We start from the raw sequence: 14205 nt of genomic DNA, 5'->3' as shown, positions 1-14205 counted from the left end.
GAGGAGGACAAAGACCTAAAATTTTGTTAAAAGATTTTGTAAACAATCCCCTTCTTCCTTTTTGACGTAGTATTTTGTTGTTGCCTCTGTGAATTTCAATACTCATGGGTCAACAGACGAGAAGTTTGCTAACTGAGTGCAGGTTATTGAAACGAACATGCTCTAGTATAAAATTCCCAGGACTCCGATCCGTCAAATAACAAGCTTTGAACACAATGCCATAAAAAACACATGTTAGCGCAGTCTGCTATCAAACGAAACAAAAGCAAAGAGAGACGTACCTACAATTAAACAGTCAGAGCCGTGCACAAAGAAAACGAGTATGACAGCTAATTGTAGAGTCTTATATGGCGGCGTGATTACTCCAAGTGTCAGTTGGACCCAGATATGGAGCCGAACGAAAATGGGTACCTTGACTAATTCGCGTTGGATGAGATATAGGTCAAAGTTTTGCCGAGAGCTTATGTAACCGCATTGGATGATACGCATATCCATATACTCGTACATTCTTGCCTGGTATGGTCAAAATATGCCTTTAATAGAAAAATTAGCACTATAAGGTAGGTACTTTATGTCTGAATTCGGTTGAAAATCAGACCCCTGATTGTGTAAGAAAATTCATCGTAATCTTAATCGACAGCAAATTCTGCAGCTTAAATGTTTGGATTCGCTGTTCACATTTTATCACATACAATCAAGGAGCAGAATTTTTATAGCCTCGATAGCTCAACGGTTAATGGAGCGGACTGAAAACCGAAAGTTCGGCGGTTCAAACCCCACCCGTTGCACTATTGTCGTACCTACTCCTAGACAAGCTTTACGCTTAATTGGAGGGGAAAAGGGAGTATTAGTCAGCATAATAAACTTGGCTAACATTCTTTTTTTTTAAATAAAAAAAGTAAAAGAATTTGCTACTGATTAATGATTACGATGAATACGTTTTTCTTACACAATCGGGGGGTGGGTTTGAGAGGAAATATAATGTAGTATTCGATCATACAGAAAACCCTTTTTATTCTAAGGTTCCCGTTCTCGGTAAGGCCAGCGATGAGATCAAATGATGATGATGTGTTGTTGACTCGATCGTTAAGTAGCCACCTAACTAGATACTTGAGATTTGCCTGTAGTTTTTCTTCATAGAGACTGCAAAAGCAAGGCAAAGTAGACAAATAACTTATTAGGTAGGTAGTAGTGTTATGACTTATGACAAAGAGCCCCACTAGGAAAGGATTTTCAGAAATTATCAAGCTTAAGCGATTCAGCTAGTAAAAGGTAAGTTTTTATTGCTGATTTTGACATAAGAGAGAGTATCAGAATTTGGTGTGATCGAAAACCATGTTGCCACATCAAAAATACATCGTTCTCTTGACTTCCGTGTTGCAACACAAGATTTCTCGATAAAATTCTACAAAAGGGTTGACAGCTCTTGAAGTAATCCGGAAAATTTTAGACACCATGAAACTTGTTGAGAACTTGTACTCGTTTAAATTCGCCTTCACATATTTGGTAACAGATAAGCAACTGCATTCACGTAAAGTTAATGTGACTTTTAAAAAAGTCAACCATGAAGATTTTAGCGATTACAGAAGATTATTTCTCAGTACCGAATAAATACAATTTGCTTTTATAATTGCGCTTAATTTATGTAAATGTTTGTCGTCCATAATTTCATTGAGTACTTCCATAATTTAAATTATGCTAATTGAAGGGATAACATGCATGTTGGCTGTTGTTTTATCAGTACTCGTGTGATCCACTATCGCATGAAATAACAACGTACGACGCAAAATATAAAATATAAATTTTTTTTTTTGCTCCGTTTGAAACGTTTTTGATTATAGCATAAGAAGCTGAGCTTTTAGTATTAGATTTATAGCAAAACAAATTTTCACTGGGGTTGTTGTTAAATAAATCTTATTAACTCAAAACTCCATCGATACAAACATTCACTATAGGCTGCATGGAAGATTATTCACTGTACTGTAGGAGCGTGTTAGAGTCGAACAGGTTCCTAACCAGAACAAACTAATCTACAATTATTGTAAAACAAATTCAGGCTATAATTACAAAATGAAAATATTCTGAGAATCTCGTCCTAAATAGAGAATCAAGCAACAGCTATTAACAATTTTGGTTTTGATTGGATCCATTTAAACTTCGGCTCAGAGTACTACTTAACTACAAAGAAAAAATAAGTACTTGTTTCCATTGGATTAACTTCATATTACATAGGTGCAAAGAAAGGAGAATTTAGAAAACTGAGGTAACTACGTCACTTAAAAACTCTAAAGCACAGAACATACTGTACTACGTGTAAGAGATTGCTCTCAGTAAATCTGTTTAGAACAGCATAGTTTGGAAGTAATACAAGCTTTCTGAAGTGTCAGACTCGTTCCCTTCGTAATTTGGCGAGTTGCCAGCGGGAGACACCTGCGTCCCGCGTTGTTCTCATTTCTTAGGGGATGAATAAATGTACAGTGTTTTAAATACTATTAAAACAAACAACTTTTATTGCCAAGTAATATTTTGTACTCGTAGCGAGTAAATTTTTCACTATCACAAATTTTAGGATCCCGTATCTCCGCTGTCCGTCTGTATGTCTGTCTGTCTTTCGATCAGCGGACTGTTTCTGATAAACCGTGATAGGTATAGAGTTGAAATTTTCACAGATTTTGTATTTTTATTGCCACTATAAAAAAAAATCTAAATGGCCGCCATGTAAATTAAAAAAAATTAAAAGTACATAATTTGGCGGAAATTTTCCAACTTGCACTTAACCGGTGTTTTTTTTAAAAGTTTGTACGAAACTAATTAAATGTAACGAAGAGTTTGAAAGTATGTCTTTGAGGCAAAAGGAGCTAAGTAGCAAAAGGTAATTATAACTGAACGGAACAAATATGTCAAGTCGTATCACAGAAATGCTGATAAACACCTTATCAAAATAAAGATAAATTCTGAATCCAATCAAGTATATTAAAGTGTACAGTTATTCCACAAGAAGTTTGTAACCGAAACTAAGGGGAAAAAGTAACCATTGAATGGGCAAGGAAGGAAATTAAATTATGGAACATCTGCGATGACTGCTCTATTCCCAAACACAAATTAACTCCAAACAAATGGCGTCACAAAAACCTTGGGGCAAAATGTGAGAGAGTTTGGAAATTTCAAAAAATCTTACACACCCAGGACGTCGGATATTAAAGGCATATATCACAGGTACGATCACAACTGTTTCCATTATCGAGCACGATTCCCCTCGTTATACGGTCACGTGTATGTATGTATGTATGTTAGTATATTTATTAACTGAAAAAAATATACAGAGGGTTTTTCTTACATTCAGCGTTGGTTTTTTGGTTTAACCGGGCATTGAGTTAACTTAAGCTATACAATAAAAAAAAGTGAAGTAGCGACTGCTATAAATCGTTTTCATTTGGTGAAATTATTTTTCTTCACAGTGATTTCACGCAGCGATTTTTCAATTTTAGCACTTACAGTCGTTTGCTACAATAATTTTACTAGGAATTACCAAGACCACTGATACCACTGATACTTCGCCTGTTGGTTTTCGGAAAAGTGAATTTTCTCACATGATTTTAACTGCGAAAATTCGTTTTTCCTGGACGTAGTAAACAATTTTTTGCTAAATTAATTGAACTAGATGTTTTCTCTTTCTCACACGCAGCGATGCGAGAGTACTCACTCGCATACCTTTTAGCTCAGTTCGATGACCGTGAGCGCGCGAAATTTAAACAATAAATCGGGATTAAATGTAATAATTTTCAAACTTTGTGAGATTTTGCTTTGTGAATATTAGAAAGCTAGTGTTACGTCATTATGAAAAGACTTTCCAAGTGATTTTTCATACGCTGTCTGTGAAATGGTCTACCTCCAGTGTGAAGTATTAATTAACCCGTACCATTTATCAAGGGTATTGGATTTAGTAATCACTGCGGTATTCAAAATTGAAAATCAAAAATTTATTTAGGAAGAATGGATTGATTAACGATGTAATGTCACCCCTCGTCAAGCCACAATACACGAGTCATGCGATATAATAGCAATATTGTATAGCTTTGGCGTGAACTAAATTACCTTCCGCGACGTAATTAACCGTTATTGCATAATAACTACACCCAAGCTATGGCGTAATTGAACATTAAGATAAACATAAGCCATGTCTGGAATTGCGGCTCTGATAAAAATCAACCTGCAGAATTACAGCTGCATATAAATATAGTTGTTAACAATTATATGAATAAGTTAAGAGGGCAAGATTTTTTATCACCGGTCTAAGTTATGGTTAGATAAAAGAAACATTAATTAAAACAGAATAAGATAACTTTTTATAATCTATGTAGTAAAAACGAAACATACAGAAGTTGGATAGGTATTTCACCGTTTATTTTAGGGATCCGTAGTCCATACCAAAATGGTAACTAAGAACTCTTGTCGCGGGACTTCATCAGTCTGTCTATACATCCGTTATAGCTGCTTATTCTACTAACTATGAATTCTATCGACTTTAAACTTTCTTGGAAATGAAGCAATTTAAAAAATATTTTCCTCTGTGAGCGTGGAATCAAAATTGTAAAGTAGGTTCTTTAGTAGGTTTACTTTGTTTGAACTTTGAACTGTACGTAAGATTTTGAAATTATGAAAATTATGACAAATTTCATCTCAGCTAAAGTTCAGCTATGAATATTTTGTTTTATTCAAAATTAACAACAAAGCTACTATTACAGAATGATTTATAATAAACAAGTAAGAGTTTCAATTCAGTATAATGGATACGTTCTCTCTAACTAACATATTGAAGCGCAGGATATGGTAATGGTCCTAGAGAAATGGGAGGCGGATCGTTCGACTATTTTAGTACAAACGTAAGGGCGATTTATTTTCAGCCCTATTTCCTTCCAGACGGAGGGGCATAACGTCTAAACAGAGGATTAATTATGTTGGGATGTGTGTAACTTAAACATTTTGCTATAATATGTAATATGTATAAAGAACTCAGAAAGAAACCTCAGAGTCACTCAGCGAGCGATTGAAAGAGCTATAGAAGTTACTCTTCATGATCAAATCAGAAATGAAGAGATCCGTAGGAGAACCAGAGTTACATAGTTCAGCGGATGGCGAAGCTAAAGTGGCCATTTTCAGGGCACATAGTACGAAAAACCGTTGGGGTCCCAAGGTGCTTCTAGTGGATTCAGGCGGCGCAGGATCATGGCGTCTGGAAGTCCCTACAAGAGACCAATATCCAGCGTGGACGTCTATTGGTTGTTGATGATAATGATGATAAGAACTTGTGACGATATGTATTAGAAAAAGCGGTTACAGCCTAGTGGTTAAGACATCGGCATCCTAGACATGAAGAAACCCTTCTCATTCTGAGAGGACATCTGGGCTCAGTTGTGAGCAGGTGATGGGTTGATGATAATTATGATGATAAGAACAAGACAGAATATGGCTGACGTAAAAAGTAGATAGTCTAAAGTTTCACTACACAGTTCAATTAGCCACTGTTATCTGTTATAGTAGTATACATCCTGAAGAAAAAGTGTATCAAGGCAAAGTAAATTATAGTGACAATACCTTACAACAAAAAATAAAACAAGCGCAGAGGCAAAAAACTATGCGATGACATTAACGTTAATTGTGATAATGATTAATTAACACAATGCCTACCATTCGGGTTTCGTAATCGGCATAATAATAATTATGATATCAAGGTCTCCTAGAAAGGAACTAATTTATCAGCGTTACAATCACACGATAAGCGTTAAACTCCGTTAAATTGGAGATAAAGTTATAAAACTCAAAATAAAAAATTGTAAAGAGTGAAAATAATCGTTGCAAAAATCTCAATTAATTTAAGAAGGAAATAAGATGTTAAGAGCTACAAAGAGATTAATTATTGTGTAAGACACGGGCGGTATCCCGCATTTCCTGCAAGGGTCTTGAACGCAGAGAATTGATTTAATAAATTAATTACGAGCTCTCTAACAATTAACATGTGATACTATTCTATCGCTTGACAGTGCTGTTATAATAAATTACGTTGATACGATGTGTAATGTGACATAAATAGACGACAGAAAATAAGATGCCCATTTTTTGTCATTCAAAGATAAATGTTTACTGAACAATTTGGTATTGATGCTTAACTCAATAACAAACTTGAGATTATTAGCATGCTTATATCAAGTTCGTCACGACTTTTAGCACTTTTAGAAGCGCGCCAATTGTCTGTAAGATCAGAAGAGGTTTAAGATTCTTAAATTATTCGTTTAGATATTTTCACTTTATCCATATTTTAATATTTTCTTGTTTCTTTTCAGTTATTAATTATAACCTTGCTAAGCGTTTTGTCTTAGTTTTAAAATTACTTTCCTTTGTTTCAACTACGAGCAGTATAGTTAACCTTTTGTTAGAATTGAATGAGACTAAATTGCAAATAAAGGTGATATTAGCTTATTTTATTTCATTAAGTTTTTTTCATCACTAAACCGAGATTTACTTTTTGCTCCTAATTGATTTTTAATTTCAAACTAAAATTCATTAAAACTCGTCAAATCTGGCAGAAGTTCTTCAATTTATGCTACTTTATTAAACATCAGCTGTTCATTGTTGAGGGTAACTTTGGGAGGAATATTTTATAACTGTCAGTTATAAATCCAAGCAGCTGCCCGGCAGGTGGTGGGAGCGTGCCCGTGTTTGTGATTGGGTTATTTTTTACTGAAACCAGCGCGTAATGATGGGGTGGCGAGTTATAATTTTATTTTTGAAATTATAAATAATCATGCCTGCAACATCAGTTATTAATTTATTATTGTTATGTTAGTGAGATTTTTGGCTTACATAATGTATAACGAGATCTTTAACGTATTTTAAGCGTCTTAAGTTTGATATGTTAATTAATTAGTAATAACAAATTAAGTAATTACAGACAGAGTCGATTGTAATAATGTTTTTTTTGTTGTTTATTATATTGTATGAAAAGATTTAGATAAATAACGCGACCTTCACATGTCTAAAGTACAGAAAAATAAATATTTTACTATTGGAATTTATCTATTTTTGTAGTTTAAATATAACAATAAAACTCAATGTCGATTTAAAAATCAGATAAAAGTAAGCGTTAAAAGATTAATTTGTCCAAGAACCGCTTTGATTTTAATCCTATTTGAATAACGGTGTTACAAATTGAATTAAAACAATAACTTAAAACGATCTGTATTAAAGCCACAGATTATTCACTGAATTCAACTTAATTTGGTAGACAAATCCAAAACCACTTTAGTATTCATAACTAAACATCTGAATAATTATTCAAACGGTGTTTAACATTTTGCAGGTCTGTTTCCTTGGTTTGTTTGAGTTTTGTTTAAGCTCGCAAATACAACGTGCTTACATGGAGTTGCCGCCAATACAATTCTGAAATAAACGTATTGTATTACAACGTTTGTACTTAGAACTTGAGCAAAGTAGTTACTGTGTTTACTAACGTTACCGTCGTTTTGCTTTTGTTACCACCTAACTTATCTATACTACTCGTTTGTACGCGTATTACTTACGCATTTGTTTTGAACTTAACCCATAAAAGTAAACCTGCCAAGTTTATGTTTTCTAAGTAACTTCTACAATCTTCAGAGCTTATTGTATTGGTCGCTATTCGAATAAGGTTGGAAACTTTATGAAAACACGTACAGTCAATATTTATCACAGAGAGAATGGCATTAATGTCAAGTATCCCACAGTTGTCAATACTTAGCCGTGGCAAGCGCAGGTTGCCATAAATGGCGACAAGCGCGCGATAGTAATCGAAGGAAAAACTCGGTCCTTCTAGCCGGACTTGACCTGATTTGAACTTAACAATAAATCTACCAAGTGTAGTTTTTTAGTTGTTGACATTGATTAATGCACGCTACAATGTAAAAGACTTAAAAAGTCTATCGAATCCATTAAAAGATTTTAACGACATAATAATGAAGCTTAAATCTCAGCTGCACGCGAAGATAGCACGATGCTGAGATAAACTACAAAGGCTCGCATTTTAAACCGAAGATGTGCGAGCGCATCTGCCATCCCACGTGCTGCCTGCACCCGTGCAGGTTTCTCTTCAAAAACTTTTTTTTTCTTATTTGCTCGACGAGCACATTTATCATTCCCAACAGATGCGTTTGTAATAACAGGGTTATGTAAGGTAATTCATTCTTTAATTAAATTTCCGCTTCCCCTTCAAATTACATTTCAGGAATCACGTTTGTTTTATTAAGATTTATTTTATCATCTTAAATTAGATCTGAAGACAGGATTGTGAAGAAACTTTTTGTTGGTCTCAAACAAGCTCGTTTGGCCTGAATGTGATCCGAAACATGTGCTGGTACGAAGTGTTCTGTTTTTTGTCAGTCGACATCTGAGGTCTGCTATGCGACATGTGCAAAATATGTAGCTAACAGGATGAAGTATTTAGTACGGATTCCTGCAAGTTTTTCATTGATGTTGTCTAAGATATCTACGAATTATTTTTCTCAAGCATACTTTACAAATTTTATACTTTTTAATGAAGCGTTCTCATTAATGATTAGTAGGTACCTACAGTTTCTAAAAGCTAATATTTTCTATCTAAAAGCTTCGTGTTAGTTTTACTATCCTTAAATGTTATTCCAAAAGGATCATCTACGGATCGAGCCGCAGGCATGCTTGCAGCTTTTGTTGTGTAACCTTTATGGCGGTGATTAAATCTCACCATTATTATTAACTGGCTCCATTCAGACACCCACTGTCGTTCTCTAGGCGGTTCGGAAACTATGCCGTCCACCCACAGCGGCTGGTCCCGTAGGCGCAACAGGGTCACACACACAGCCTCTACTTATATATCTATTTCTGCTTTTCAATGCACAACGTTCGATTGTTCACGCTAACTTATATTTATACCCAGAGAGTCAATGTTGAGCGACACGCGAGGTCTGCTATTGTTTCGGCCATTTCGGTGGTCCGGATGGAACGAAGATGCGTTCATTTAAATAATCTGTTTGTTGTTTACCACGAGACAAAACAGGATCTTCGTTCATTCATATCGTAGATAAATAAATTATCGTGCGTCGTGCAAGCCAAGAAGATCAGACCATCCAGATTATACATAAAATTTAACTGATAAAAATACATGCAAATATCAGATATAACTTTACCATTAATTTTCATGTTACTATTCAAAAGGACCATCGGCTCGTATTATTGGAACCGTATGGGTAAATATTGAGGTGAACACTAAAAAATCCACATCCGATGTCATTGAGCGTCACACACACTGCAAATAATCCGATCCACACTTATCTAGGATTGCACAAAGTTCGGTCCGAGCACGCTACAGAGTAACAAGTAACGAACAAGCGCGTACGATTCAAGCGACAGACTGAACCGATCGGGCGACTCTAGCGAGCTGACCGGCGTCGTTGCCGAGTGACGTGCTGCCGCGGAGCTCCCCTCTCCGTCCCTTTTTGCGCCTGCACCCAACAAATCGGGCGACAGATCTATGGAATTGCCGTATTGTCGTGACTTGGCGATAGATTCCACCTTCGTATACAATTTCTTCCCATTTTTATGCAGGGATAATATTTATGATCGTGATTTGATGGCGCATCAACACGCTTAGCCGCTGGCCGTGATCGCTACGATAATGCAATAGGTGTAGGTACATAGCAAGATTGTAAAATTATTTATGCTACGGAGCGAAACCGTTATCTTTCATGTGGCACTCCACGGCGCATTGGTGAGTGCATCGATAACGATGTGACAAGCATTCTATAAAAAGAAGCCATAAAAACGGACACTACATAATATATTTCCAAAGGGAATATGAAAAACAACTCAAGAAAGACCTATTTAAAGCAGAATACAAAATAGATTTGAGGTAGAGCAAACTAATTTGGAATGTTTACCATAGGTACCTAATTAAAAATATTTGAGTCTCACGATTTCGATGAAAATTCTAAAACAATATTTTAGATGATTCGGACGAAACTTACATTTAATAGAAATATTGAAACACACCAATTTCATTTAAAATTTGAAAGAGCTATAAAGCACATTACTTTCAAAATGATGAAGACCATTAAATTGAATTTAAACTTATAATATTAGGTGAAACAGGTTACAAGGATACCTTTTATGGAATTAAAGCAACATGACAAACTAGTTGGGATACTCATCTATCAAGTTAGTCCTGTTGCTTTATTTTATTTATTTTTTGTGTGGACTCCAACTAACGAGAAGGCCGGACCGCAAGGTCACTCATTCAGCCGACGAAATCTTAAGTACCTAATAATATTAAAAACACAAGAGGTAAAATTTTGTGTAGGTTTGAGATAACCTTTGAGTTTTATGTAGGAGTCATGAATAACGAATCTGTTATTACGATCTCTCCTACTTACCGGAGGCTAAATTGCCTGTTTAAGAACTTTAAGATAATAGTGTTTCTTTCTTAATTTAACTCTCTTAAAATACATTACCTAAATATTTAAAATATTTCTTTATCAAGTCACTTTTAGCAGTAACGATATGATAATGCAATTTTTTTTCTGCATTTTTCAATCCACTTTGTATACTAGAGAACTTATTGAAAGCTTTAAGTATCAAACAAATGGTACGGATGCTAATCTTACGATGAATAATAAAGAGATTGGTATAACTGCGAAAGGCGATAATGAGCATTTAAAACCCTCAATCCAAGCTATCATTGCACTAATTAGCTTAGAGCTGAAATTCAAAGCTTTCTTATTAGGAGATGGAATTTTGAAAGCATGCAATTTACCTGTTCAATTGCAAATATTTGCTAAGATAAAAATCATTGTCTTCTTTTATTTTCAGAACTTGCCTAATTTATTCTGACTGATTAGACAGGATATTTATAAACTGAACACGTAGTTAAAGAAAAGCAAATTTAGAACAGTTATATTTTATAGTATTTATTTCCACTGTAAAGTTTTTAGATTTCAGTAACGAAGTATGTAATTATGTTGGTGCGCATCAACGATCGAAAGTTAACGATCAAATCCGGACCTCAAAAGTTCGATTACCCGCCCGTCCAGTTACAAAACTCAACAGTTTTAAATGTTGCAATATTTTATGGTTATTAATTTGTTTTAAATATACACGAGGACAAAATTTTCTTTTATACTATGCTACTGTACATTTAGAAGCATACGCCTTTATTTAAACTCTCATTGTTTCTACGAATAACCACATTTTCTACTAGTGTACTATATGTTATGTTGGAGCCATTATAAACAACATGCTTAAGTATTTTATCAGGCTCTTCACAGTCGAGTGCATTTAAGGCACCTACGCGTACATCGCACATGTCACTATTTTATCTTTGAATACCTACATAGGTGCTTCCTAAAACATCTGTCAGTCCAGAAATTAAATAGCTTGTTTTGATGTACTCATTCAGCTTTGCGTATGTGTTCAAGAAATTATATGATTTAGCAACAATCTACCTTGCTCTATTGTTCTTTTCTTCAACACTAATAAACCTATCAATAACAACGACGAGCTAGCTTCAACCATAATAATTGCCACTAACTTTACAGCTCTGAGTACCTACTGAGTATTTAATTGTAGTAAATTTTATTAATGTTAATTTATTTCCATGTTTCATCTTTTCCTCTAATACGATAAAAATAACTACAGCTGCATTAATGATTCCTCAAAGGCTGCAACATGTTTTAATATTAATTAGATAGAGCAAAGTTAAAGAAATTATGGACATGGCTAAGATAAATATTGTATGTAATCTAATATGAAAGACTGCATAGACATTTATAGAAATGTTCAATTTTGAAGCGCTTAATGCTAATACTGTGAAAAAAATAGATATTAGAATATTCCTATATACGAGTGATGAAGATTAAAATCTTACAGGATTGCGTACAAAGTTGCAGGATTGTTACATAATTTGAATGTGCAACACGCTTCACGACATTTTTCTACTAGCACGGTTCGCTATGCAGGTCCTGCCAATCTGATCTCGGCAGTTGAGATCAAAACGTGGCTCAAAAATCACATCTTTATTCAACAGGCATATTTGCAACTGGCTTCGTTCCAACAGGAAATAGGTATCAGGTAGGACAATAAAACTCACCCTGAATTCGGTGAAACGTTTTACATTTTAAGAATCCCAAATTTTATAGTTTCTCTACCAAAATTCCCAACTTCCTTTCTTAAGTAGAATAGAATAGAATAGAAATTATTTATTTGCATAATGTGTGTCATAAAAGATGATATAATATAAGTATGATTACAAGGTTCAACACATTAGCCGTAGTGGCGTACAAATATTGTGTTAGTTATAGCTACAATTTTTAAATGCATTTTTTGTAGATTTACATATTGTTCGACCGATAATTTCTGGTGTAGCATTTGCTTAAGCTATTATTGTTTTTAAGTTAATTTTTCAAGCAAACCGTATCATTTACCGCCATCTTCTTATTTTTTAAACCAAAAATTAAACTGCTTGATGCTACTACAAGAACTACAAGCAAACACTCAATGCTTTCAGATTTTAAGGATCTGCTAATAGTTGTGTTTTATTTTTGTCCTCTTAATAAGGGTAAAACAATTTAGAGTGAAATAAGGTACCTAATATACGTCAAATATCAGACAGAAATGGCACCACAAAAGTTGGCATAATAAATGACATAGACCCTATTTTTGCATTCTTGGTCATTAGAAAGACGGCTCTCTTGGTCGTTTTATATCGATAAGGATTAAAATATATCGTTTAACATAAATTGGCACTTTGCCGCCGACATTTTCGTTCGATAGCCATATATATTAAATGATAATTAAGTTGTCATGCGGTGTTTTAAGTAGTACGGTGCTGCAGGATCATTAACGACTTTACAAGAAACTAAGTAAAATTCAGCTATAGGTACATTTTAATATATGAACTTGCAAATGTCAAATGCTTTATATTGAACTACTATTAATATGACTGATTCACTTAATTTTGTATAATTTTTAAGGGTTTAATGCGTATAAGGTGTTAGATAAAATTTCCTTCACATGCCGCTAAGCTGAGGTTAAGACAGAAAATTATGTAGATGAACCAAACATGTAGATGTTCAGACCTGTTATTTTAGTTATTTAGGGATTGTGTGCAGCTAATTGACACTCTAAATTAGGGTAACCAATAGGTACTTACAAGTAAACCAACTAACAAGTGTAAATTAAAAATTTATAACACCCCCGACAAGTGACGGTTATAACAGTAATAACTAGAAAAGAGCTGATAACTTTCAAACGGCTGAACCGATTTTCTTGGATTATAGCTAAGAACTCTCTCGATCAAGCCACTTTTTAAAACAAAACAAACTAAATTAAAATCGGTTCATTAGTTTAGGAGCTACGATGAAACAGACAGATACACACGTCAAACTTATAACACCCCTCTTTTTGGGTCGGGGGTTAAAAAGGTCATATAGAGCGTAGATATTTTACATGAACAGAGGAGTAAAATGGGTTGCAAGACAAAATATTGATATCCATGTCGCCGATATGTCTACGAGCATTTTTACAGTGTTTGGCTACAAAATACAATACAGGTTGTGAACTATAAAAATCACACATAAACAAGCAGATATAAGCCTTATGCTTCCTACGATAGAGTTCAAAATTTCTTCCAGCAAACACATGTGTTGAAAATTGTATTTTCGATTACAAAGTACAACGTGTGTGCTATCAGTTCCATGATTGATCGTGTCCTCTTTATCGCTATCAATGACAGTTTCAAGCGTGTTTTTAACTTACTCTAACTGAATTTCGTGAAATAGATCGCTACTGTGTGCCTAGTCGGAGTTTTTTAACCTATTCGATCGCGTAAAAGTTAACTGCGTTTTGTATGGAATTGAAATAGCGCCATCTAGTGACAAGAAGTGGAAACATAATTTGTGAGTGCGAGTTTTTTACGTCCTCGGGACCGACTATTGTTTACCGACTCGCATGCGAAAGTGACAACGTGAGCGCACGTGATTGGTGGATTCAAGAACTATGCGAGTGCGAGTATCAAATTTTGACAATTCGCGAAGTAAATCGAGTAAACACGACGCTAACGCGATAGTTAAGTTGTCGCATAGATTTTTACAGTGAAAGTTGAGTGAGGAGATAATTTTAAAGACATTTATTTGCATTTTTCAAGTT

The 14205-nt window shown here is 34.6% G+C and overlaps 1 protein-coding gene across 5 annotated transcripts in view; it reads right to left on the bottom strand.

The window, feature by feature from the left end:
- LOC123872110 (caskin-1) overlaps window positions 1-9480 on the bottom strand; it is a 171593-nt gene extending 162113 nt beyond the window's left edge. For 2 of the 5 annotated variants that reach the window (XR_006797410.1, XM_045916250.1), the window contains exon 1: window positions 9195-9475. Coding sequence is in view for 2 of the 5 variants with exons in the window: in XM_045916252.1 (XP_045772208.1) it covers window positions 9195-9228 (34 nt within the window). In the remaining 3 variants the exon portion in view is untranslated. Of the gene's footprint in view, window positions 1-8752; window positions 9114-9194 lie in introns of those variants that run through there. The other 3 variants (XM_045916251.1, XM_045916252.1, XM_045916253.1) reach the window with 3 other exon arrangements.
- Between the last annotated feature and the right edge of the window lie 4725 nt (window positions 9481-14205).

The sequence above is a fragment of the Maniola jurtina genome, chromosome 14, assembly GCF_905333055.1.
Source record: "Maniola jurtina chromosome 14, ilManJurt1.1, whole genome shotgun sequence".
In the NCBI taxonomy this organism is placed as follows: Eukaryota; Metazoa; Arthropoda; class Insecta; order Lepidoptera; family Nymphalidae; genus Maniola; species Maniola jurtina.
The sequence above is the reverse complement of the archived record's forward strand: the minus strand, read 5'-3'. Positions and strand labels throughout refer to the sequence as shown.